The sequence below is a fragment of the Rhinopithecus roxellana genome, chromosome 15 (assembly GCF_007565055.1).
Source record: "Rhinopithecus roxellana isolate Shanxi Qingling chromosome 15, ASM756505v1, whole genome shotgun sequence".
Lineage (NCBI taxonomy): Eukaryota > Metazoa > Chordata > Mammalia > Primates > Cercopithecidae > Rhinopithecus > Rhinopithecus roxellana.
In genome coordinates, this window is record NC_044563.1 from 123,975,740 (window position 1) to 123,999,739 (window position 24,000).

Below are 24,000 nucleotides of genomic sequence, written 5' to 3' on the forward strand. Positions count from 1 at the left end.
ATCACTTGAACCCAGGAGGCAGAGGTTGCAATGAACCGAGATTGTGCTCCTGCACTCCAGCCTGGGTGACAGAACGAGACCTGTCTCCGAAAAAAAAAAAGGCTATATCCTAACAGCATACTGGGGACTCTCCAGACTAGAGGATTCAAAGAGACCCTAAGAGAACTAAGTCAGTTATGGAAATGATATGGGTTAGATACCAAAGTCCTTTTCATTGTTGTTTCATAGTGTTCCAAAACTGTTAAAGAGTAATGGATTTACCTCTAACTTCTGTTATAAACCAATTCAGGTGCTAATTATTATAGCCTTGCTTGGCTGTAAAAAAAATACCTAGCATACCTGTGATGATTCTCAATTATGTGGATGGCACCTTTTTTTTTTTTTTTTTTTTTTGAGACGGAGTCTTGCTCTGCCCCCCAGGCTGGAGTGCAGTGGCCGGCTCTCAGCTCACTGCAAGCTCCGCCTCCCGGGTTGACGCCATTCTCCTGTCTCAGCCTCCCGAGTAGCTGGGACTACAGGCGCCCGTCTCGTCGCCCGGCTGGTTTTTTGTATTTTTTAGTAGAGACGGGGTTTCACCATATTAGCCAGGATGGTCTCGATCTCCTGACCTCGTGATCCGCCCGTCTCGGCCTCCCAAAGTGCTGGGATTACAGACTTGAGCCACCGCGCCCGGCCGGATGGCACCTTTTTTAAAAAATTTCATATACATCCAGAAGTACATAGGATAGTATGAATCCCAGTAATTAAAAATCATCAAATCATGACCAATGCTATTTGATCTCTAACCCTACTCTATATCCATCCATATTATTTTGAAGCAAATCCCAGATACCATATGATTTCATTTATAAATACTTCAGTAAGTATCTCTAAAAGAAAATGACTTTTCAAAAATATACCCCTGGAAAAAAAATCTATAATTTGTGGCATCTTTTTTTTTTTTTAGTAAATACATTTTTTTTTTTTTTTACTTAATTTAAGTTTTAAGCTACTTTTGTCTTTGAAGGTTTTTTAAAAAACATTAAACAACAAATTAGGTCCACTTCAATGTCCACTGAATTCTTTTTATGAAATTTGTATGATGCTAACACATCACATCACAGTTCTGCAACAATATCTCTTCTGATTTTTCATCCTGCAGCTTTCTTTTGAATATATGCTCTAGCTGAGGATTTGTGTATAAAAATATTCTTGCCATTTCCAATGCAGTGTTCAGAAAAGCCATATCTGTCCCTTGATTATTTTTGGTCCTAAACGAAGGATTCATAATACCACATCAAATGATTTGGACAATCAGTTAGCTAATGAGCATACATCACGTTGAACCATGTCAACATTTGTTTACTCAGGCTCTTCCACATTCCTATTAAATATTTCCCACACATCTTCATCTAATGTCAAAACCAATACACACATCTGTAATGTGTGGCCTGTGCTAGAAGTGGTTTAGGTTTTGGGAATTCCTCCACTTGTTGCAGGCAATGCTCTGATTCCTCAAGCCTTAGTTTCTTCTTCTTTTTTTTTAAGTGTGGTTTAAGTCAAGGTTCAATGGCACTGGATCTCAAGAGGTGACTGGTGCCTCCATCTGGGCTGAAATCACAGCCCTATGGAATCTTCCTAAAATGTAAGTTTTTGTGTATATCAAAGGAGCACTTACACATCATTTAAAACATTGTATTGCTACAAGACTTTTAATGGAAAAACTCATTCCCTAATCCATCTCTACTCCAGATTTGTGTTTCTCAGGAATGCCATTTTAATTATTTTGACTGTTTATACTGCTGTTTCTCAGTGTATTAAAAGTATCAGATCTATTGATTTTCCACTACAGAAGTGAAAATTTAACTTTCATATCTAATCCCGCTCTCTTATACACATATGTTTCTCCTTTCTCAATTCTCCCAATGTCACTATTTTTGATTAAATATTCAGTGTTTATTTTGACAATGTAAATTTTATTTATAGCTTGTTTTTTTTTTGCACAACTTTCTGTTTTCTCAAGAATTACTAATTCTAATTTTGTTTTTCTTATTTTTTATTGGTGTCTATTAAACTTTTTTTTTTTTTTTTTTTGAGACAGAGTCTTGTTTTGTTGCCCACGCTGGAGTGCAGTGGCGTGATCTTGGCTTACTGCAACTTCTGTCACCTAAGTTCAAACAATTCTCCTGCCTCCGCCCCCTGAGTAGCTGGGATTACAGGTGCATGCCACCATGCCCAGCTAATTTTTGTATTTTTAGTAGAGACGGGGTTTCGCCACGTTGCCCAATCTAGTCTTGAACTCCTGGGCTCAAACGATCCACCTGCCTCAGCCTCCCAAACTGCTGGGATTACAGGTGTGAGCTATCAAGCCCAGCCTATTAATCTTATTTTCTATTAATGTTCTTGTTATCTGTTAATGCATATCCCAAATTTATCCCCAAACCAACAGAGCTGTGAATATTTTCTGCATACATTCATACATGTCAAATAATCTGTCAGTTCCAGTTTTTTTATAAAGACCTCTTTCCTTAAGCTCTAATGCACTCTGAACTGGTTAGATTGTTGTTAAGGGCCTTACATTCACCATCATTCTAAGAAATCCTTTCACTTTTCTCCAATATGGGATTTTCTGATTCCTGGGTCCAATGTCTTTCTCATTCTGCATCTTCATTTTGGTGGAATGCTTTCTTCAGAAACTTCCAGAAAAGACATACTTGAAAGATACATAGAAGGTCTTGTATATCTGAAATTGTCTTCATTTTCTCCTCATGCTGAATATTTTGGCTCAGTGTAGAAATCTAGATTAGAAAGAATTTTTTCTTGGAATTTTTCTTTTTGCTTCTGTGTTCCTATTGACAAATTGAATGCTCCTGAAGACTTGGTGCTTTCTATGTGAACTGTTTGTTTTTGTTCCCCCTCTGGAAACTTCTGTGTTGTAAAATTTCATCATAATGTGCTTCAGTGAGGATCTTTTGTTATTCAAGGAGCTGGGTACCCTGTGGGTCTTCAGCTCTTGGAGAGTTTCCTGTATTATTTCTTTGATGATTTCTTCACCAACATTCTCGCTTTTCTTTCTCTCTAGAATATCTATTACTTGGATGTTGAACCTTTTTCTCACCATTTTTCATCTTTTTGTTAAATTCTTCTGGCAGATTCCCTCAAATTTGATAGATATTTTCAACTTTGTCTTTCATTTCTCTTTTATAAAATTTCCAAGAACATTTTCTAATTCTCTTAAAGTTCCCTTTTATTGATTCCTGTTCCTATTTAATGAGTATAATATTTTTCTTTTATCTATGAAAATTATGATGTTTTAATTTTAATAAACAATTGCATTGTTTCTTTTGCTTTCAGATTCCCTTTTTTTCCTCTTTCTTTGCTTTGGGGCTCTGTAATTCATGTCAGAAATGTCCCTTAATTGATAATCTTTGGCTATCTGTTCATATTTAAGATTGAGGCGCTAAAATGCTCTCTGTGCACAGGTGGGCCTTGTTGACCATCTGTTTCACAGTAGCCCAGTTGGGGGCTAATGCTTCTTTAGGGGAGAGCTTTATGTGTCTCTGGTTAATTTCCTGAGAGATAACTCCTCTAATATCCTACCCGAGAAGTATTATGCTGGCTGCCTCTGTTCTAGGAGTTGAGTGGGAGAAGAAGGATGGCAGGGATCTCACCTTTACCAAGTAGATTTTCATGCAAACTCCTTGTGTTTCATATGTCAACTCAATCTCATTTTCCTGCATCACCAAGTTCAGAGCCTCTCTAGCTCAACCTCTTTACAAGTAAATTTCATCTCTGCTGATAGAATGGAGAAGGGTTATGCCTAATTTCAAAAGCTGGAGAAGGAGCCGTAGGTCCTAACTGCTCCTATGAAAACTTTCAACCAGGCTGGGCATAATGGCTCATGTCTGTGATCCCAACACTTTGGGAGGCCAAGGTGGGCACATCGCTTGGGCTTAGGAGTTCGAGACCAGCCTGGCCAACATGGCAAAACCAAATCTCTACTAAAAATACAAAAAATAGCTGGGCGTGGTGGCGCATACCTGCAGTCCCAGTTACCTGGGAGGCTGAAGCGGGAGGATTGCTTAAACCCAGGCAGTAGAGGTTGCAGTGAGCCAAGATCATGCCACTGCACTCCAGCCTGGGCGATAGAGTGAGACCCTATATTTAAAAAACAAAACAAACAACAACAAAAAACCTTTCAACCAAGCCTCTATTTTGGGCTTCTTCTTACACGTCCACTTTTAGAGGAACTGGGCACCTCTAACTCTTGAATATGGCTGAGGTTCTCACTCAGGAGTTCGAGACCAGCCTGGCCAACATGGCAAAATCCTGTCTCTACTAAAAATACAAAAATTAGCTGGGCATGGTAGCACACACCTTGTGATCCCAGTGACTCGGGAGGCTGAGGCAGGAGAATCACTTGAACCTGGGAGGCAGAGGTTGCAGTGAACCAAGATTGCACCACTACACTCCAGCCTGGGCGACAAAGCGAGACCTTGTCTAAAGAAAAAAAAAAAGGAATTAAAGATTAAAAAAAAAAAAAAAAAAACAGTGTTAAATACATCAGCAATGATGATTGTGAGATAGCTGGAGAACCAGGAGAACATGAGATCACAGAAGCCACAAAAAAGGCCTTTTAAGAAGCAGCTTCACATGTGTTAGAAGCTGAATGAGACAGGACAGGAAAATGGAGCTTGGAGTAGAACATACACTGCCTTCAACCAAGCACATACTTACTCACTCACCCTTTGTGTTGAGGTGTAAGGAGTGCTAATCACTCCAGAGATGTTTATGATCTGAACTGTCTGTGTGTCAAAAGGAAGTTGTCTTGAGCACTGTGTATGTGTGAGAAGTGTATGCATGGCTACATACACTGGAGGGATTGTGATAGGGCAAGGGAACCAGGGCTCAGAGACTGTGGAGTAAGAGCGTTGGGAGGCTCTCCAGTGAGGCTAAGAAGGATAAGAGTTGCTCTATCAACAACATATAACATATTCTGGAATTACTTAATGTGGCTTAACCTGAATAAAAATGTCAGAGTCAGGAAATGAGAGTCCTATAGTGTGATTTGCTGCAGGTCATTAGTACTCTTTGTCACCAACTGATAAATTCTTATGTAGACGCATCACAGCCCAGAATTTGGAAGTAAGTAGGCTTCAGTCTTACTATGTTACATTGATTCTAAGATACTTTTTTTCCCCACATCACTAAAATTAGATGCATTGTAGTTTAATTAGCATTTTATTTTTTGTTAAGGGCACATAAAATAATGGTGAATTCTACCATTGATGGCACTGATAAAATACCATTGGAAAGAATAAAATAATATTCACGCAGCAAACATTTGTCAAGCCATGCATAATCATAGCTCTAAAGTGTGTTAAAAGCTACTTTTTTGTTTTACTTTATGAATTATTGCAGAAGCCCAGTCTAAATGGTCGAATTCCTTTAGTGAATGCTATTACCTCTTCTGCATGATTAGGGTTAGCATTGCCTTAAGAGCAGAGTACCCTGCTTGCCTCAAAGCTGCTAGAAATGCCCCAATTTGCTTGAACTTTCCTGTCAAATGTTTCTAGATAAATGCTTTCACTATGTTCTGATTGTATGAAAGCAAAAATGTTGCCAAAAGCATTAGATTATATTGGCAAAGTTATATCCATTTAATTTTCATGCAAACATAAGTTTATCATTCTTTTATCATGATTTTATTGAGAAATTTAATTTTAAAACTAAAATATAAAATTGAGAATTTACAAAATTCAGATGATTTGGGGGGCAAAACAGATTAATATATATATTCTGAAATCTCCTTATTCTTTTTTAGCTGAGAGATGAAATTTCCTTTTTTTTTTTTCTTTTTGAGACAGGATCTCCCTCCAGTGTCCTAGGCTGGAGTACAGTGGCGTGATCTCGACCCACTGCAGACTTGACGTCCTGGGCTCAGGTGATTCTCCCACCTCAGCCTCCCTAGTAGCTGAGACTACACGTGCATGCCACCATGCCTGGCTAAGTTTTTGTACTTTTAGTAGAGATGGTCATTCACCATGTTGCCCAGGCTGGTCTTGAATTCATGACCTCAAGTGATCCACCCACCTCGGCCTTCAAAAGTGCTAGGATTATGGGTATGAGCCAGGGTGCCCAGCCTTGAGAATGAATTTCATCAATCCTGCATCCTCCTACTTTACTGCCTCCATGAAAACAGTACATAAGATGTAGGCAACCACAGCGAAATCCTGAAAGTTACTGACTTTAAAACAGATCATAAATACATTTGCAGGCAACCCTGAATTCTGCGGCTGGCATGGACCTCCCTTGCTATAAATCACAGAAATTAACTCTAGGTGAGTGTTTTATTCATGAAGGGGAAAAAACCTTCTTTGTTGTCATTTTAATGAGTATCAGCAGTGTTTTTCAGGCTAGTCACTGGAGGAGGAAAGGAAAATTCTGGAATGTGGCCTCAGGGAGATCTTTATGCATGAGTATAGTACCTCTAATATGAGATGCTGCATAGCCTGTGTGAAATGTAAATGGGTAATTTGAAAGATTTTTCATTTGTATGTGATGGTAATTTTTCATATTGCTTCTTTCTCTCATCATGTGCATAGCTGTATAAAGTCAAAAATTGCATTTTATTCATGCTTCAAATGCTCACAAATAACCTAAGAAAATTTTATTTTTCTTTTCTTTCCTTCTCTTCTCTTCCTTTCCTTGCCCATTCCTTCTCTTCTCTCTCATTTTGTTTCACGTAGTAGAGTCTTACTGAATTATATCCTTTGAAATCTATGAGTCCCTCACCTGTCTAGGTCTTCCTTGCACAGACATAGTGCCTCTTAGGATCTGACAACATATGAAGCAAGATGCAAACTTAGCCATTATCTGAATTTACTAATTCAGACCTAAGTGAATCTGATACTTGGCCCGTCTGATTTCAGAAGACTGACCCCTTGTGTTTGTGGGTTGGCTCAGCGAGAGCCCAGCCCTCACATGGCAGGTGGCTTACCATCTACTCATCTACAAACCATCTGTGCTCTTGCCTGATGTTCCCTCAGAGACGTGCTTCTGCTAGGAGGGCAGGCTTGTTTTGGAGAACTTTCTCTGATTTCTTGAAAACCATCCACAGACATGCATACGTGCAGAACATAATAAAGAAGTAATGGGAGCCGTGACAGGAATTAATTACATCTTAAAACTACATTGGTGGCAGGGCGCGGTGGTTCACGCCTGTAATCCCAGCATTTTGGGAGGCCAAAGTAGGTGGATCGTTTGAGGTCAGGAGTTTGAGATCAGCCTGGCCAGCATGGTGAAACCCCATCTCTACTAAAAATACAAAAATTAGCCGGGTGTGGTGGCATGCGCCTGTAATCCCAGCTACTCGGGAGGCTGAGGCAGAAAAATTGCTTGATCCTGGGAGGCGGAGATTGCACCACTGCACAGCCAGCCTGGGCGTTAAAGCAAGACTCTGTCTCAAAAAAATAACAACAAAAAAACCTACATTGGCTCAGTTATCTGTTAGTTTTGACCTTTTTCAACTTTTTCAGTTGCCTTTCTAACAGTGTACATTTCAAGTGTCTCACCATAAAGAATGTAATGAGATGATAGATATGTTAATTAGCTTGATTTAATCTCTCTACTTTCTATATATATACATACTAATCATAGTGTGATACAATTATGGTTTGTCCATTAAAAATCATATAAATACAGAATAGCGTCCTTTTACCTCACCCAGACATAGCCATCACTGAAGAAGGAGTGGAAAAAGAGAAGCCTGTATCTATTTCTATTTGATTCCAAAATCTCCACTTGATGGGCTGATTGAGGGATGTCACTATTTTGATTTCATCAGACTCTAGATGGGCCACATGTACATACTGTCAGACCATTCAAGAGAGAAACTAAAAATTTTCACATAGATTAAAGAGAATTTACTAGTAGTTTTTAATTGTCATTGAAACTTTCTCAATTACTTTTAGAAAATCTTTAAAGTGACACAGTATAATAAAGAAATAGGGCAGGCCAGGTGCAGTGACTCATGTCTGTAATCCCAGCACTTTGGGAGGCTGAGGCAGGCCGATCACTTTAGCTCAGGAGTTCAAGACCAGCCTGGGCAACATTGTGAGACCCCTGTCTCTACGAAAAATACAAAAATTAGCCAGGCATGGTGGCATGCACTTGTGGTCCCAGCTACTTGGGAGCCTGAGGTGGGAGGATCGCTTGAGCCTTGGGGTCTAGGTTACAGTGAGCCGCGATTGCACCACTGCACTCCAGCCTGGGCGACAGACTGAGACCCTGCCTCAAAAAAACAAACAAACAAACAAACAAAAAAGATACAGGACAAATGGTATTGAACCAAACTAGCTACGGGCTTCCTTCTGATACCCAGATCAGCTTTGGATCAATCTTATTTTTAGGAGAGAAAACTACAAACATTATTATTTATGAGGCTGTGGTTCTACATGTCATTGTTTTCTTTCTTCTTTCACCTGAAATGAGAATAGCCGAAGCTTTGGAAATTAATCAGTGGCAAATAATTTAGATATTGCTGATCTTGAATGTATCATTGGCAAAGTCAAATTGTGTGTGAACTCCCAGCCTCCCCACAACCTTATTGTTAAATGGAATGTTTTTTGTTTTTGTTTTTCGTTACTGCTGAAAAAAAAACAACCAAAACAAAACAAACAAAAAAAAAACTTTGCCTAAACTTTCTCTTTTTTATCTAAATCTAGGAGAGTGGAACATGGAACATGTTTTCATCTTCTAGTTATTACTAATTACAGTAATTGCGTTTTGAGGGTGACCCTTGTGATTGATTTTTTTCTCCTACTGGTGTTATAGCATGAAAAGAAAACAAGAAGAAGCAATTAGAGAAACCTAAAGGACCATAGAACTTCTGCTTTCCAATGAATTCAAGAACTCATTCAAGTTAGTTTATATCTCCTAGGTGATTGGAAATATTTTACCAGCCACTAGATATATTTTAGGTATCGTAAAAAAAAACATATTTTCACCTATAAAGGGAAAGGTGTGATATATTATGAAGACTAAAGCATGCAGAGTAGACTGAAATGAAGAAAAAAGCTGAAGACTGGAGACCGAAATCACCACATAAATTACAGTGTGGACCGGAAGCTTGAATTTCGTCGAATTTTCTAAACCCAAGGTTTAGAAAGCCTTGATTTACATTTTGGGTGGGGGATATTTTTACTTTTAGTTATTTCAGAATTATACTGCCAACAGTTTTTATTGCCTTGGAAATGCAGCCTCAATAAAGAATAATATAAAACTCATGTATTTTCGCTCCGTTGCATAATTTCTTCCCATAAAATTTTCTGGTTTAGAAACTTTAGATCTGTAATACATTTGCTCCAGGAAAGGAAGAGGTTAGTTTTCAGTGGCAGGGTAACTGTTTTTATTTGGGAGTCCTGCAGGTAGCTCCCAGAGGAACACTGTTATTCAGATGCGTATGTACATCCTGGCTTTGATTATCCCCAGCTTTGCAGTTTAGTTTGAAATGAATATATTATGTATTCTCTTCATTCTCATGTCAGTCCAGAAGTTTACCTTTGGTTTCCAGAGGCAGCACAGGAAAGTGGTTAATAGCACTACCGCGGGAGCCAAGCTGAAAGGGTTTGAATCTGCACCACATCCTAGCTGTGTCACCTTGGAAGTTTCCTTACCCTCTCTGTGTTTCAATTTCTTCAGCTGCAAAATGGAGATAATTGTTATTATTCACTTCATAAGATGACAGTTAAGATTAAGTGAGTTAATATGAGTAAAGCTGATAGCATATTGCCTGGCACGTAATAAGCACTTTGTGAATATTAGCTATTATTCTTAATTTTACAAAACTAAGCTAAGACGTAATTTTTAAAATTAAATTTTGTTTATAAATGTGCTCTCTACAACTTTTTATTAAACTCGGGTAATCTCAAATTAGGAAGATTAAAATGAAATAGTATTTACTTTGTAGATTACCTTTTATTTTATGTATAAACAGTATGAGTCCACAAGTCTTTTGGTTGTTACAGGGGATAAACTTAGAATGTGAAGGGCTACACAGAAAGCAACTTTCTTTATCTCATGTAGGGATTTCAAGATTTTAAAGAAAGGAGTTCCATCCCTTCTCGTTGAGTCTCTAATTCATTCCCTGGGGTGCTTAATAGAGAGATCGACTTCTAAGAGTTAGGGTTACCCCGTAGCACTTTACAAAGAGCCTCAGGGGGCTTCTTGCTCAAAGGAAGCAAGGCAGGTTTCTTGATGCCAGGTGAGAGGATGAGTTTTCAGAAGTAGCAGACCACACTCATTACTGCCCCTTTTCTCCCAGCTGGAAAAAAAAAAAAAAGACAAGAGGCAGATAACCTCATAGCATAGCACTGAAGTGTCAACTGATCTCTAGGGGCGTTTGATATGAAAAGCACAATCATTTGATCCTTCCCTTTGGATGAGTTCAGGGCAATGTCCCTGTACACACTGAGAGAAATTACTACAGATCAGGGGAACACGTTAGTGAACCCAGGATTATAATCATATTCTTTATTTTAGTTAAAAATAAATCTACAGATTTGTTTTCTTCCAGTTGGGAGATTTTCAGTTTGTTTTATTAGTACTGTGATTGAATAATGCTGGTTAAAAAAAAACTACTTTTCTAAAAGAGTACAAAGTTCATTTTGACAAGTATATATTAAACAAGCAGTGTGTCAGGCAATATACCCATCCACGGGTGTCCTAGAAAAGCATACAGTCCAGAGCGGAAAGAGACATGAAACAGATCATTTTGGAACAATATTAGCGATTCATTAGTAACACAGAGCAGGTAATTCTAATGTCCCCCTTAGGTGAAAAACACCTCTAGAGAGGAAGTCTTTGGGAAGGTATAGCACAGAGAGTGATTTTTATGTTCATCTTGATTTTTGTGAAACAGGTGGCATTAAAGTTTCTGTATGAACAAAAAGGGTGAATTTTTCTATATGTAACTAATAACTGAGTAAAGCTGAATTAAACAAACAAAATGTCAATATCTGGGCCAGGCCTGGTGGTAAAGTGATCACAGTACTTTGGGAGGCCAAGGTGGGCAGATCACTTGAGGCCAGGAGTTTGAGACCAGCATGGCCAACATGTCAAAACCCCGTCTGTACTAAAAATACAAAAATTAGCTGTATGTGGTGGTGTATGCCTGTAATCCAAGCTACTCAGGAGGCTGAGACACAAGAATTGCTTGAACCCAGGAGGTGGAAGTTGCCGTGAGCCAAGATCGGGCCACTGCACTCCAGCCTGGGTGACAGGGTGAGACCCTGTCTAAATAAATAAATAAATATCTGTATTTTTCAATTAAACAGATATAACCAATTAAACAGATATAAACCAAGCTTACCAAGCTTACATGTAACTGTATTAAAGTCAATAGGCTGATGTATAAAAACACAGGAGAAGTGTATCATGACCGCCTCATTGTTAGAACTCTATGCAGATGAAGAGTGAACTTAAATTCTCCCTATCCTGAAAGGGCTCCCTATTCCATAAATGATGCTGGGATAGCATGCTAGCCATATGCAGAAGAATGGAATTGGAACCCAACCTGTCACTATCTACAAAAATTAACTCAAGATGGATTAAAGATTTAAATGTTAAACCTCAAACTATAAGAATCCAAAACAAAAAAACAAAAAAGAAAACCTAGGGAACACCATTCTGGATATCAGCCTTGGGAAATAATTTATGACTAACTCTTCAAAAGCAATTGCAACAAAAAACAAAAATCGATATGTGTGACTTAATTAAACTAAAGAGCTTCTACACAGCAAAAGAAACTATCAACAGAGTAAACAGACAACTGACAGAATGGGAGAAAATATTCACAAACTGCATCTGACAAGGGTCTAAAACCAGACTTAATTAAAGTAAAGAACTTCTGCATGGCAAAAGAAATTATTGACAAAGGAAACAGACAACAGACAGAATGGGAGAAAATAGTCACGAACTATGCATCTGACAAGGGTCTAAACCCAGAGTCTATAAGGCACTTAAACAATTCAACATCCAAAAACCAAATCACCTCGTTAAAAAGTGGGCAAGGCCAGGAGCAGTGGCTCACGCCTGTAATCCCAGCACTTTGGGAGGCCAAGGTGGACAGATCACAAGGTCAGGAGATCGAGACCATCCTGGCTAAACAGTGAAACCCCATCTCTACTAAAAATATTTTTAAAAAAATAGCCGGGCGTGGTGGCGGGCACCTGTAGTCCCAGCTACTCGGGAGGCTTAGGCAGGAGAATGACGTGAACCCAGGAGGCAGAGCTTGCAGTGAGCGGAGATCAAGCCACTGCACTCCAGCCTCGGCAACGGAGCAAGATTCCATCTCAAAAAAAAAAAAAAAAAGAAAGAAAAGTGGGCAAAAGACATGAACAGATACTTCTCAACAGAAGACATACAAGCAGCCAACAGACATGAAGAAAATGCAAATCAAAACCACAGTGAGATACCATCTCACATTAACAAGAATGGCTATTATTAAGAAGTCCAAAAACAGCAGATGCTGGCAAGGCTAGGAGAAAAGGGAATGTTATACACTGCTGGTGGGAAAGTACATTAGTTCAGCCACTGTGGAAAGCAGTTTGGCAATATCTCAAAGACCTTAAAACGATCTACCATTTGACCCAGCAATCCCACTGTTGGGTATATATCCAAAAGAAAATAAATCATTTGACTAAAAACACACATGCATGTGTTCATCACAGCACTGTTCACAATAACAAAGACATGGGATCAACCAAGGTGCCCATTAACAGGGAACTGGATAAAGAATATGTGTTATGTATATACTGTAGAATACTACATAGCCATAAAATGGAATGAAATCATGTCCTTTGAAACAACATGGATGTAGCTGGATGCCATTATCCTAAGCAAATTAACACACAAACAGAAAACAAAATACCAGATGTTCTGGCTTATAGTTGGGAGCTAAACACTGGGTACTTACGGACATAAAGATGGCAACAATAGACACTGGGGACTACTAGAGTTGGGAGGGAGGAGGGGGGCAAAGGTTGAAAAACTATTGGCTACTATGCTCACTACCTGGGTGACAGGATTGATGGTACCTAAACCTCAGCATCACGCAACATACACATATAACAAACTTGCAAATAAACTCCCTGAATTTAAAATAAAAGTTGAAATTATTTTGAAAAAATTCTCCCCATACTTAGGTCCTACTGAACCACTTGAGAAATGCTGGTTTGGCTATAGTGGAGGCTTAGTAGAAAGTAATAGATGAACTCAGTACCACTGATGGAAAAATAATTCGAAGGGCGTTTCTTATCAATTGTGGGCTCAGAATATCACACACACAGCCATGATCTGCTAAACACAGATTGTCCAATTAACAGTAAATAGACCATTAACAAGTGGGTCTCCTTTAAAACAAAGCTATTTGACTTTAAAAATGAACAGGCCGGGCGCGGTGGCTCAAGCCTGTAATCCCAGCACTTTGGGAGGCCGAGACCGGGGGATCACGAGATCAGGAGTTCGAGACCATCCTGGCTAACCCGGTGAAACCCCGTCTCTACTAAAAAAATACAAAAAGCTAGCCGGGCGAGGTGGCTGGCGCCTATAGTCCCAGCTACTCGGGAGGCTGAGGCAGGAGGATGGCGTAAACCCTGGAGGCGGAGCTTGCAGTGAGCTGAGATCCGGCCACTGCACTCCAGTCCGGGTGACAGAGCGAGACTCCGTCTCAAAAAAAAATAAATAAATAAATAAAAAATAAAAAATAAAAAAAAAATGAACAGGAAGTTTTTGTTTTCTATATAAAACATTTAGCATAATTATTTAATGAATATCCTGTGAATAATGAGTTAAATAGCATTTGCACAGGCTTCTTCTGCCACCCAAAGCCATTTTTAGTGTTTCCTCTTTGGGGGACAGATAATGAGATCTAATTGTTATCTTTGTTTCCTGTTTGGGGGACAGACAATTAGAACTAATGGTTATTTTCCTTCCCTTCACTTTTCTCATTCAATCAGTAGGTCCAATTGATTCTACCATCTAAATATTTTTTACTTCTGTTCAATTCTGTCTCTCCCAACAGTCATCATCCCAGTTCAGGTCACATCAACTTGCGATAATTTATTTTAACTGTTCTCCTAAGTGATTCTTCACTTGACAAAATGATCTTTTACTTTAGAGGAGAACACAATAAGAATGACAAAATAATAATACTAATAATAAATGCTACTCACTGAATATATATTAAATACCTGTAACTATGCTGAGTGCCTTACATGCTTTGGTTCATTTAATCCTTAGAACAATCCTACAAGCTCATTTAATTACTTACCCCATTTAATCCTAGAGAGGTCAAGCAACTTGTCTAAGGCTGCCGCTTGGCTAGTGGTAGATCCCAGACCAGAACTTTGTCTCCAAAACTTGTGCTCTTAACCACCATGCACACTCCCTGCCATATTTGCCAAATTTCCTCTTAATTGTAAGGCTCTTTTACTGTATTAAACTGTGCTGCATTACTCAGCACAATGTTGGACACATAAGCATTCAAGAAGTTTTTACAAGGGATAAATTTAAGAACTATTATGCAAAGAGTGGGGAGTTGAAGTATTATTTCACTTATCTCACATCATTAAGAAATAAATTTTTTTTTAGGTAAACCAATTTTATAGCTAACTGAAATCAAACCACTTAAGGGTACAGACTTCTTAAAAATTTAGAAAAACTATTTTTAAAATGCAATCCATTCTTTACTACCTTAGTTGCATGAGAATTCTTTTTCAATCAGTATTCTAATGACAAAGAGCTTTTGTTATGAACAAGTGTCGTATATGCTACTTATTTAGTAATTCCTTCTGAACTATGGTTTTAATTACCATCTACATGCTGAGAAAGCCCAAATCTTTGTTTCCAACCTGTCTTCCTGACCTTCAGATCCATGAATCTTTACTCTACCACTTTGTCCTGAAAACTAAAAATGTTCCAAAGACCTTTTGTACACCCAAATCCCCAAATATGCTTCTCCAAAATATCATATCTTAATGAATAATTCTGCTGTCTATCCAGTTGCTGGCCACAAACATGGGCATAATGTTCAACTGCCCCTTTTCCTTTATCAACCATCCCCCCAATCAATCAATTAACAAAGGTCCTATCAAGTCTACCTTTTAACTGTCTCTAATACCTTTCACACCTCTGTCTGTCCATTGCCTTATCCTGCCATTATTACCTTTGCCTGGGTTATTGCAACAAGTTTGTAGATGGTATCCTATGCCCATAATTTTAGGTATAGGATTTATTCCTCATATTACAATTTATTCTTCATATTACAGTCAGAGTATTTTGTTTTGTTTTGTTTTGTTTTGAGTCGGAGTCTCTGTCTCCCAGGCTGGAGTGCAATGATGCGATCTCGGCTCACTGCAACCTCCGCCTCCTGGGTTCAAGCAATTCTCCTGCCTCAGCCTCCTGAGTTGCTGGGGCTACAGGCGCCCACCACCACGCTCGGCTATTTTTTTAAAAATATTTTTAGTAGAGATGGGGTTTCACCATGTTGGCCAGGATGGTCTCGATCTCCTGACCTCGTGATCCACCTGCCTCGGCCTCCCAAAATGCTGGGATTACAGGCATGAACCACCATGCCTGGCCCAGAGTATATTTTTTAAACTAGAGATCTGATCTTGTCACATCTCAGCTTGAACACTTTCAATGGTTCCTTATTGCTCTTGAGATAAGGTTCAAACTTCAGCGTTACTTACTAAGCCTTCTTGATCTGACCCTACTTGCTTTTCCGTATCTTGCCATCACTATTTTTCCCGTCCCTCTCACTGAGCACCACACTAAGTCATATTGGAACTTTATCTCTTATAGATATTGTGCATTCTTTTGCCTTTAGGGCTTTGCATGTGCTATCTGGAGAACCCCCAACCCCTACATCTAGGCTAAGCATCTCTCCTACTCACTGCCACAGCACCTACTTCCACTTGTAATACTGTGTTTGAGTCCCTGTTTATTTGTGTCATCTTCTCTCCTCTCCTCCCCAAAGATTGTTGCATCTACAGGGTAGAGCCATGCCCCTTTTGTTTACCCTGTAGTATCCCTAGTACCTCACTATGTCTAGAGCATAGCAGGCATTAACATATTTTATAAACTTTTTATTTTAAAAACAGTTTTAGATTTACAGAAAAGTTACAAAGATAGTACAGAGAGTTCCCTTATACTTCCCCTGTTGTCAGCATCTTACATTAATCTGATACATTTGTCACAACTAATAGACCAATACTGATACCATATTATTAACTAAAGTCCTTGCTTCATTCACTTTTTCTTAGTTTTTACCTGACGTCCTTTTTTCTATTCCAGGATCCAATCAGGATACCACATGACGTGTAATAGTCATAGCTCCTTTGGCCTGCACCTCTTGGCTGTGACGGTTTCTCAGACTTTCCTTGTTTTTTAAGCTTTTGAGAGTTTTGAGGGGTACTGATTAGATATTTTGTGGCATGCCCTTGAATTGGGGTTTGTTGAATGTTCTTCTCATGATTAGACTGGGGTTATAGGTTTCGGGGGGTAAAGTGCCATTTTCGTCATATCAGGTCAAGGTTACATGCTATCAACATGACTTATCACTGGTGATCTTAGCCTTGATCACCTGGCTGAGGCAGTGTGTGTCAGGTTTTTCTTCTCTTTCTTTCCTTTTTTTTTGAGACAGAGTCTCACTTTGTCACCCAGGCTGGAGTGCAGTGGTGCCATCTTGGCTCACTGCAACCTGCGCCTCCCAGGTTCAAGCAATTCTCCTGCCTCAGCCTCCCAAGTAGCTGGGATTACAGGTGCCCACCGCCACACCCGGCTAATTTTTGTATTTTTAGTAGAGATGGGGTTTTACCATGTTGACCAGGGTGGTCCCAAACTGCTGGCCTCAAGTGATCTGCCTGCCTCCACCTTCCAAAGTGCTAAGATTACAGGCATGAGCCACTGCTCGCAGCCCTACTGTAGTTATTCTTTTTTCCCCTTTCCACACTATATTCAGAAAACCATATGTCCAGTTTATATTTAAGGGATAGGGAGGGTTTTTGTTTTGTTTGTTTTTGAGACAGAGTCTCACTCCTTCACCCAGACTGGAGTGCAGTGGCACATCTCAAGTCACTGTAAACTCCACCTCCCAGTTCAAGTGATTCACCTGCCTCAGCCTCCCGAGTAACTGGGACTACAGGCATGCACTACCACACCCAGCTAATGTTTGTATTTTTAGTAGAGATGAGGTTTCTCCATGTTGGCCAGGCTGGTCTCGAACTCCTGACCTCAAGTGATCTGCCCGCCTCTGTTTCCCAAAGTGCTAGGATTACAGGCATGAGCCAGGGCACCTGGCCTGCTCAACTTACTTGAGGGCAGAGTAGCTACATCAATTATTTGACCACTGGGAGTTCTTTCAGTTGGCTGCTGTGTTTATTTGACACACGCCTATTTTGTTTACCTTGAGCACTTCTTGACTTTCTTGTGCTACAAGATGCTTCGGGTTCACCTTGCCCTGACCCAGCTTTAGAATCAACCATTTCCGTAATGTCCCCTAGATGCTGTTATTGTTGCATGTATTAGAAACTATGATTTGAGTATTGGTGGGAACTAACCAAATTAAATTAAAATTTGGATTCATTTATAAAAGCCACAAAAGTACAAAGGATAATATATGTTCCCACCACTCAAAATGAATAAATGTTATTTTTCCTTTTATTTTGCCTCAGGTGTATTTTAAGAAATAAAACACACAAAATTGAGAAGATCGTTTTTTCTCCTTCCAATCCTAAACCCCACCTCTCTTCCCAAAAGCAACCACAGTCTTAAATTGGTGTATAGACAGTTTTTTCAAGCATGTATGGAATATTTACAGAAATAAATGTGTTAAATAAGAGACCAGCTTTTATTCGAGCTAAGTATGAGTTCCCACACTCTGGGCTGTTCTAGTTGGCAATGTGTCTCTGCCTGCAGCTCTTTTTCGAATGTAGATTCGTTTCCTTGCATTGCTGCTGCAGTGGATGTTCCATTTGTCTCTTTTCTCATGAGATAACTTCTCTCCACTTGCAGACACTCTCTCTTCTATAGTCTGTTTTATCCCCCTCATCCTAACTTGCTGCTTTGTAGGCTGCTCCTAGTGTCTTCTTTATCAAACGGAAGAAGGCTGATAACCTGATGTACACTTTGTGAAAGCAAATCATAAACTGAAAAGTGCCATGCAAATATCAAATCTCACTGCTCTGTTCACCGTGCCAAAAGACAACGGCCTGGGGCATCATTCATTTCTTTGTAGTATCTTGCTCTTTAAGTTATTCTTGAGCTTGAGCTCTTTAACAGTTATCTTTTATCTTAAAGTTAGTTGGTTCCAGTTATTTTTGAGTTGTACTTCTACAAAGTTGGGGCCGCCAGATTTTGGACTATTGGATATCTGGAAATCCAGATAGTTAATTTTATTGTTCTTCATTTTTATTTTTCTTATGAATACTATTCCTAAAGATATAGGAACAATACCCAAAATAAAGGAAAAGCTTAATATTGCAGAGATTGCTCATGAAATTCATAATTTTTCCAGCAAGTGACTTAAAATGAAAGGCTAATTGTATTAATATAATTATAAAGTGAAAGTCTATAACTGTAATCTCCATCCATTGAATTGCATTGCTCTGTGGACAGTTCCACTGATAATGTTCTGGGTGGCTGGCATGTTACCTGCTTACCTCAGTAAGCAGAAATTTTTGGTTTGCAGCTTCCAGCCTTATTAGTAAATATACCTAATATCTAATTTCTTCCCACAGTTGACACCTACTTTGACAAAGGCAAATTTGGAAGCAATTACTTGAGGATAGTTCGTATAGCATCTGGACTGTCAACACGGGCACCATGAAGCACTTCCTGAGGTATGTGTTTGCGGTTCCCTGGCCGGGCCCTCTGCAGTGGAGAAGCCTCCTCACTGGTTAGGGTAGTATTACCAGTCATCGTTTGTGATCCTGTGACCAGGTCTCCTAAAATTCTGTGAAATAGCATTGCATTTTTGCCAAGAATAACTTGGCCACAAAATTCCTCTGCTAACTCTATATACGTGTTGATGACAAGACGGAGCACTTGTAGATAGTGACAGAGTGTGGGCACAAAAGCTTGGGCACTTGAGACAGCCCTGTGTCTCTGCACAATGGTACACCGCTGGCCTGAAAGGTTTAAGGAAATAACTGTCAATGAATCACTTGATACAATTTGTGCAAAATCATTTTCTGGAAATAAGTGTCCTTTTAAATATCCTTTAATTTAGATTTTGGGTGGCTGGCCAATCCACACGGGCATTTTAAAATTTTGTGGGGGTCAAACTATATGTTCTAAGCTTCCACTCTTCTTACCTCAGTGATGTCTCTGAAATTTGTATCAATGGTTGGTTCCCTGAAGACTGTGCTGGACAGAGTTTGCCATACATTGGTATGTTTGGGGTGATCTTTTTTAGTTTTGAAAACCATTTGGCTGGACCTAAAGTTATAATTATTTTCAAGAATATTGACTGCCGTTCAGTTGTCTATTAATGGAATTCCCAGATAAATTTTGCATAGTATTAAAATATGGCAAAATAAACTTAGGTACTGAATGTGAGAAAATACAACCCACTTTCCAGAAGATCGGGCTTCTTTTCCTCAAGATGGTGACCTTCCTCTGTTACATGTTCTTGTCTTTCGCTCAGGCTTGTTTTTTCTAAGCAAATTAATAGACTTGCATCTTTTAAGAAATGATTTGACTCCTTCAATGGCCATAATTTAAGATCCCCCCCCCGCCCCGCCCCCAGTGGTTTTGGTTCCATTGTTGTTTCTGGAGCACCCAGATCAGCTTGTGTGGGATTTACTGGTTTTGATGCAGCTACTGGTAGTTTACTGGATCTTAGAATTGTGAAAACCTCTCAGGAGGTTACTGTGAAACAATTTACAGGCATCAGCATTTGTTTTATTGTACAGAATAGTATTGATCTCAGTTGTGTAAAAATATAGTATTTGAAAATCACGAGGACATTTGCCAGCCAAGTATTTGACCTAATATGTTCTTGGTTGTCATGGTAATTAACTGACCTGTCTCTATATTCATGAAAATTTGGCATTTGTGCACACCTCCTGAATGTAAACATGGTGTCTTTCAGCTGTGGAATTGTGTTAACAGAAAGCTTTAGTGTGAGATGAAGCTTAGAATTTAGGAGCTTCCTTTGTAAAAGTGGTGATGATGGTGTAAGGTTGCCAAGCCTTGCGCTACTCAGTTTCTTCCTCAATGTCTCATTTGTTTTAGAAAAACTTGAGCCACCTCAAAACCAGTCATTTTAGGAAAACTAGTAGCCTTTGGTTCTGTTAGTTTTATTGTTAAACTGAATAGGTGCAACATGTTTAGTAGAAAGTATATTTTTAAATTAATTTGTGTATGATGATTTGGAACTGGTACAGTGAAAATCTAATTTTGCATAGACTAGCACCAAGGGTTACAGAACCAACACATCCCTATTGGTTACATGTTCTGATAAACATTTTTTTCATGTAACTTGGAGTGTATATTTTATAAATATTATATGACATTGATTATCTATGTGAAACTAAAGCTAGGATAACAGAACAGAAACCTGAGGTTTTTCATTGACCATTGGTTTTGAAATAATAAGAGGAAACTTGATCATTTCCCTTCTTTAGTTGATTTATTTTCTGTAGTCCATTTCCACAGATGTTGGACGATTTTGGCGATCTTTTCATTTGAACCAAAGAGAAGGTTATGTAAGCAAAGCCTGAATGAATCAGGTGTTAATTCCTGAGCTCAGCAAATGTATTATGGAGAATGAGGAGCTGATTTTCACTGGGAAGAATTCAGCATTGTTTAAAAGCCCACGCAGTGATTAATCTGTCAACTTCTGAGATGATGCTCTAGAATGAAATGCTCCATGCATAGTCCCAGAAGAAATTAGGTTAACCTTAGAGAAACCAGGTTGTGGGAAAAAATGGATTTTGATCCACATTTAAGATACATGATACCCAATTGTTACCATCAGATATATTAATGGTATAAATATTCAGAGCATAAAGGAATAGAGAAAATATTCAATCTATGTCAAAAATTACATGAAATATAAGGAGTAAATGCTATTTGAGTAGTACACCTGGCTAAAGTGTGTATTTTAAATTGAGGATAGAAATGGGATATTGGATATGTATCCCCAAATCATCCAATCTGACTTTAGCCATGATGTGCATGAAAAGAAAACATGAAGCTGGGCGTGGTGGCTCATGCCTGTAATCCCAGCATTTTGAGAGGCCTAGGCAGGTGGATCACAAGGTCAAGAGATCAAGACCATCCTGGCCAACATAGTGAAACCGTCTCTACTAAAAATACAGAAATTAACTGGGTGTAGAGAATCACTTGAACCAGGGAGGCAGAAGTTGCAGTGGGCAAACATCGCGCCATTGCATTCCAGCCTGGAGAGAGAGTGAAACTCCGTCTCAAAAACAAAAACAAAAAAAAAAGAAAAGAAAAAGAAAACGTGGAATAACATGGATAACAAAACATACCTACATGTGATCAGAAAAAGAAGGAACATTTTTTAAGTCCCAGCTAGAACAAAAGCTTAGGGTTTCATTTTTGTAATATATTTTACTAACTTTAATTCAGTTAATGTGTATAACAGAGAAGTCTGAAGACTTGTGCTGAAGATCTTTTCCCTCATTGGGATTTAGTTATTGAGGTTATATTTTTTTAAAGTTATCAGAACATGATTAATTTTGGACATTAATAAAGGAAAATTTTAAAGTCACCCGTATAAATCATTGCTTCCAACTGTTCCAGTCTCAGAATCTGTTTCTTGGCCCTGGATCTCACCTCATATTTTCCTTCCTCCAGCAGAAAAGAGGAAAGGAAAATATCTGCCAAGCTCAAACCTCTGTGGGAGGAACTGAGCAATACAGCAGACTTATCCCATGTCCCAGCTTTGAGGCAATCAAGGGAAAAAACTATTTTTCTAGTATGATTAGGTAAATAAAGGCTTACAATCAGCAAAAATAACTACAAATTGGATTTTTAAGTCATTCATACTTGATTAATATCTTGGTCCACTAATTCATTTAGTGTGCATTCGTAGCTAATAATGCAAGTATTTATGCCACTTTTATTCTCCCTTCATAGCAAATGTAATTAGTAAGACATAATATCCCATTTTACAAAGGAGGACAAGGAGGCTTAGTAAAGTTAAGTGACTTAAACAAAGGCACACAGATGTTTGAATGCAGGCCTGTCTGACTTCCAAGCTGTTTCTCATGTTTGTATCACATTACCCCATTACTGTGAGCCCACTGTGAGGTATTGTGGGTGATTCAAAAATGAATGTGAGGGCCAGGCATGGTGGCTCAAGCCTGTAATCCCGGCACTTTGGGAGGCTGAGGCAGGCGGATCACCTGAGGTCAGGAGTTCAAGACCAGCCTGGCCAACAAGGTGAAACCCTGTCTCTACTAAAATTACAAAAATTGGTTGGTCATAGTGGCAGGTGCCTGTAATCCTAGCTACTAGGGGTGCTGAGGCAGGAGAATCTCTTGAACACGGGAGGCGGAGGTTGTCATGAGCCGAGATCACGCCACTGTACTCCAGCCTGGGTGACCAGAGCAAAACTCCATCTCAAAAATAAACGAATGTGAGATGTCTCTGTTCCAAAGTAACACACCACCTGGTAAGAGCCGAGGCATATGCATACAAAACTAAGATATATAAAGGAATGCGATCAGTGACAGGTTACAGACATTTTGTGAAGGAATATTCACGAAACACTTCCTTGAGACTATGTTAAGAGAAAGGAAGGACTAGGATTTTAATATTTTAAAATAAGGATGGAAGATGTGGGATGCTATAAACAAGGCCGAGAAGGCATGACTGATGCCATAAGCACTAGGTCCAAGTTTGTTAGATGTAGACCCTGTTTGGGGTGAGTAGAAGACGAGTTGCAAAAATCAAGTTAGGAGCAGTTCTTGGTCACCTTTGCAAGCACAGCATAAAGCAGCCCAGAGCATGGCAACGTTTTCACCCTGACTTAAAGAGCACCTCAAAGAGAAAGGAAAATCGGATAAAAAAAATCTTTTCCCCTTGTAATACGTCTGGCCTTCTCTTAGAACCAGAAATCTAGTCCAATCCCTTCACCTTATGTGTGAGAAAGAAGAAACCCAGAGAAGCAAAGTAACCTCTCCAAAGTCGCATAGTTCATAGAGGCAAATTGGGACTAGACTCCAAGTCTGACTTCCAGACAAGTTAGTCAAACTTTTTATTCAGCATGACCCACTTTCCATTGTTTTTGAAGAGCAGAAGGTGCGGGAACGTGTAGTTGTTCCAGAATTTGATTAGCATTGCTTGAGGCATTGACTGAGCTTATAAGATACAGAAGCTAAGTCCTAAAAAGGGGAAAGCTTATGGCCTATGCATCCAAATACCTCTCTCACTGTAGACTGGTACTTTCAGCTGTAGTGTTCTCTTTTTTATGGTACATACATGTATGCATGTATATTTGTACATGTATGTGTGCTTATATATGACACATACGTATATATAAACACACACAAATACGTACATATATATACACACATATATTTTACATTATTTTGCTCCCTACATTAAAACAAACAAAAGCTGTGTCCACACTCTCACTGAAATATGTTAACCTGCATCTTTTTCTAGGCAATCTGCTGTAGGTAACCTTCCCAAAGCCTGCACGTTGCCCTCAAGCTGTTGTCCAAGATCTTCTGGGAGCTGGATCACGTACATTCCAGCTCTCCCACCCCTTGGCTTTCTCTCAGCTTTTCAGGGCCCACTCTTTGGCCACTTCACTGTTTGTTAAGCTCTTCCCACAGAGCATGAGCAATATAACCGAAAGTCATGGGCACTCAATAAATGTTAGTTTGAATTTCATTCATTTACTCATTGGAATTTTTTTTTTTTAACTTTATGTTCTAGGGTACATATGCACAATATGCAGGTTTGTTACATATGTATACA

General features: G+C 39.1%; 1 protein-coding gene and 1 pseudogene across 3 annotated transcripts in view; one reads left to right on the top strand and one right to left on the bottom strand.

The window, feature by feature from the left end:
• The window catches only part of ELMOD1 (ELMO domain containing 1), a 77,460-nt gene that overhangs the window by 9,200 nt on the left and 44,260 nt on the right, over positions 1-24,000 (top strand). For all 3 annotated transcript variants that reach the window (XM_010360858.2, XM_010360857.2, XM_010360856.2), the window contains exon 2: positions 18,780-18,881. In XM_010360858.2, the coding sequence (XP_010359160.1) occupies positions 18,865-18,881 (17 nt within the window). In that variant the 5' untranslated portion in view covers positions 18,780-18,864. The remainder of the gene's footprint in view (positions 1-18,779; positions 18,882-24,000) is intronic.
• On the bottom strand, positions 984-7,103 carry LOC115893645 (annotated as a pseudogene).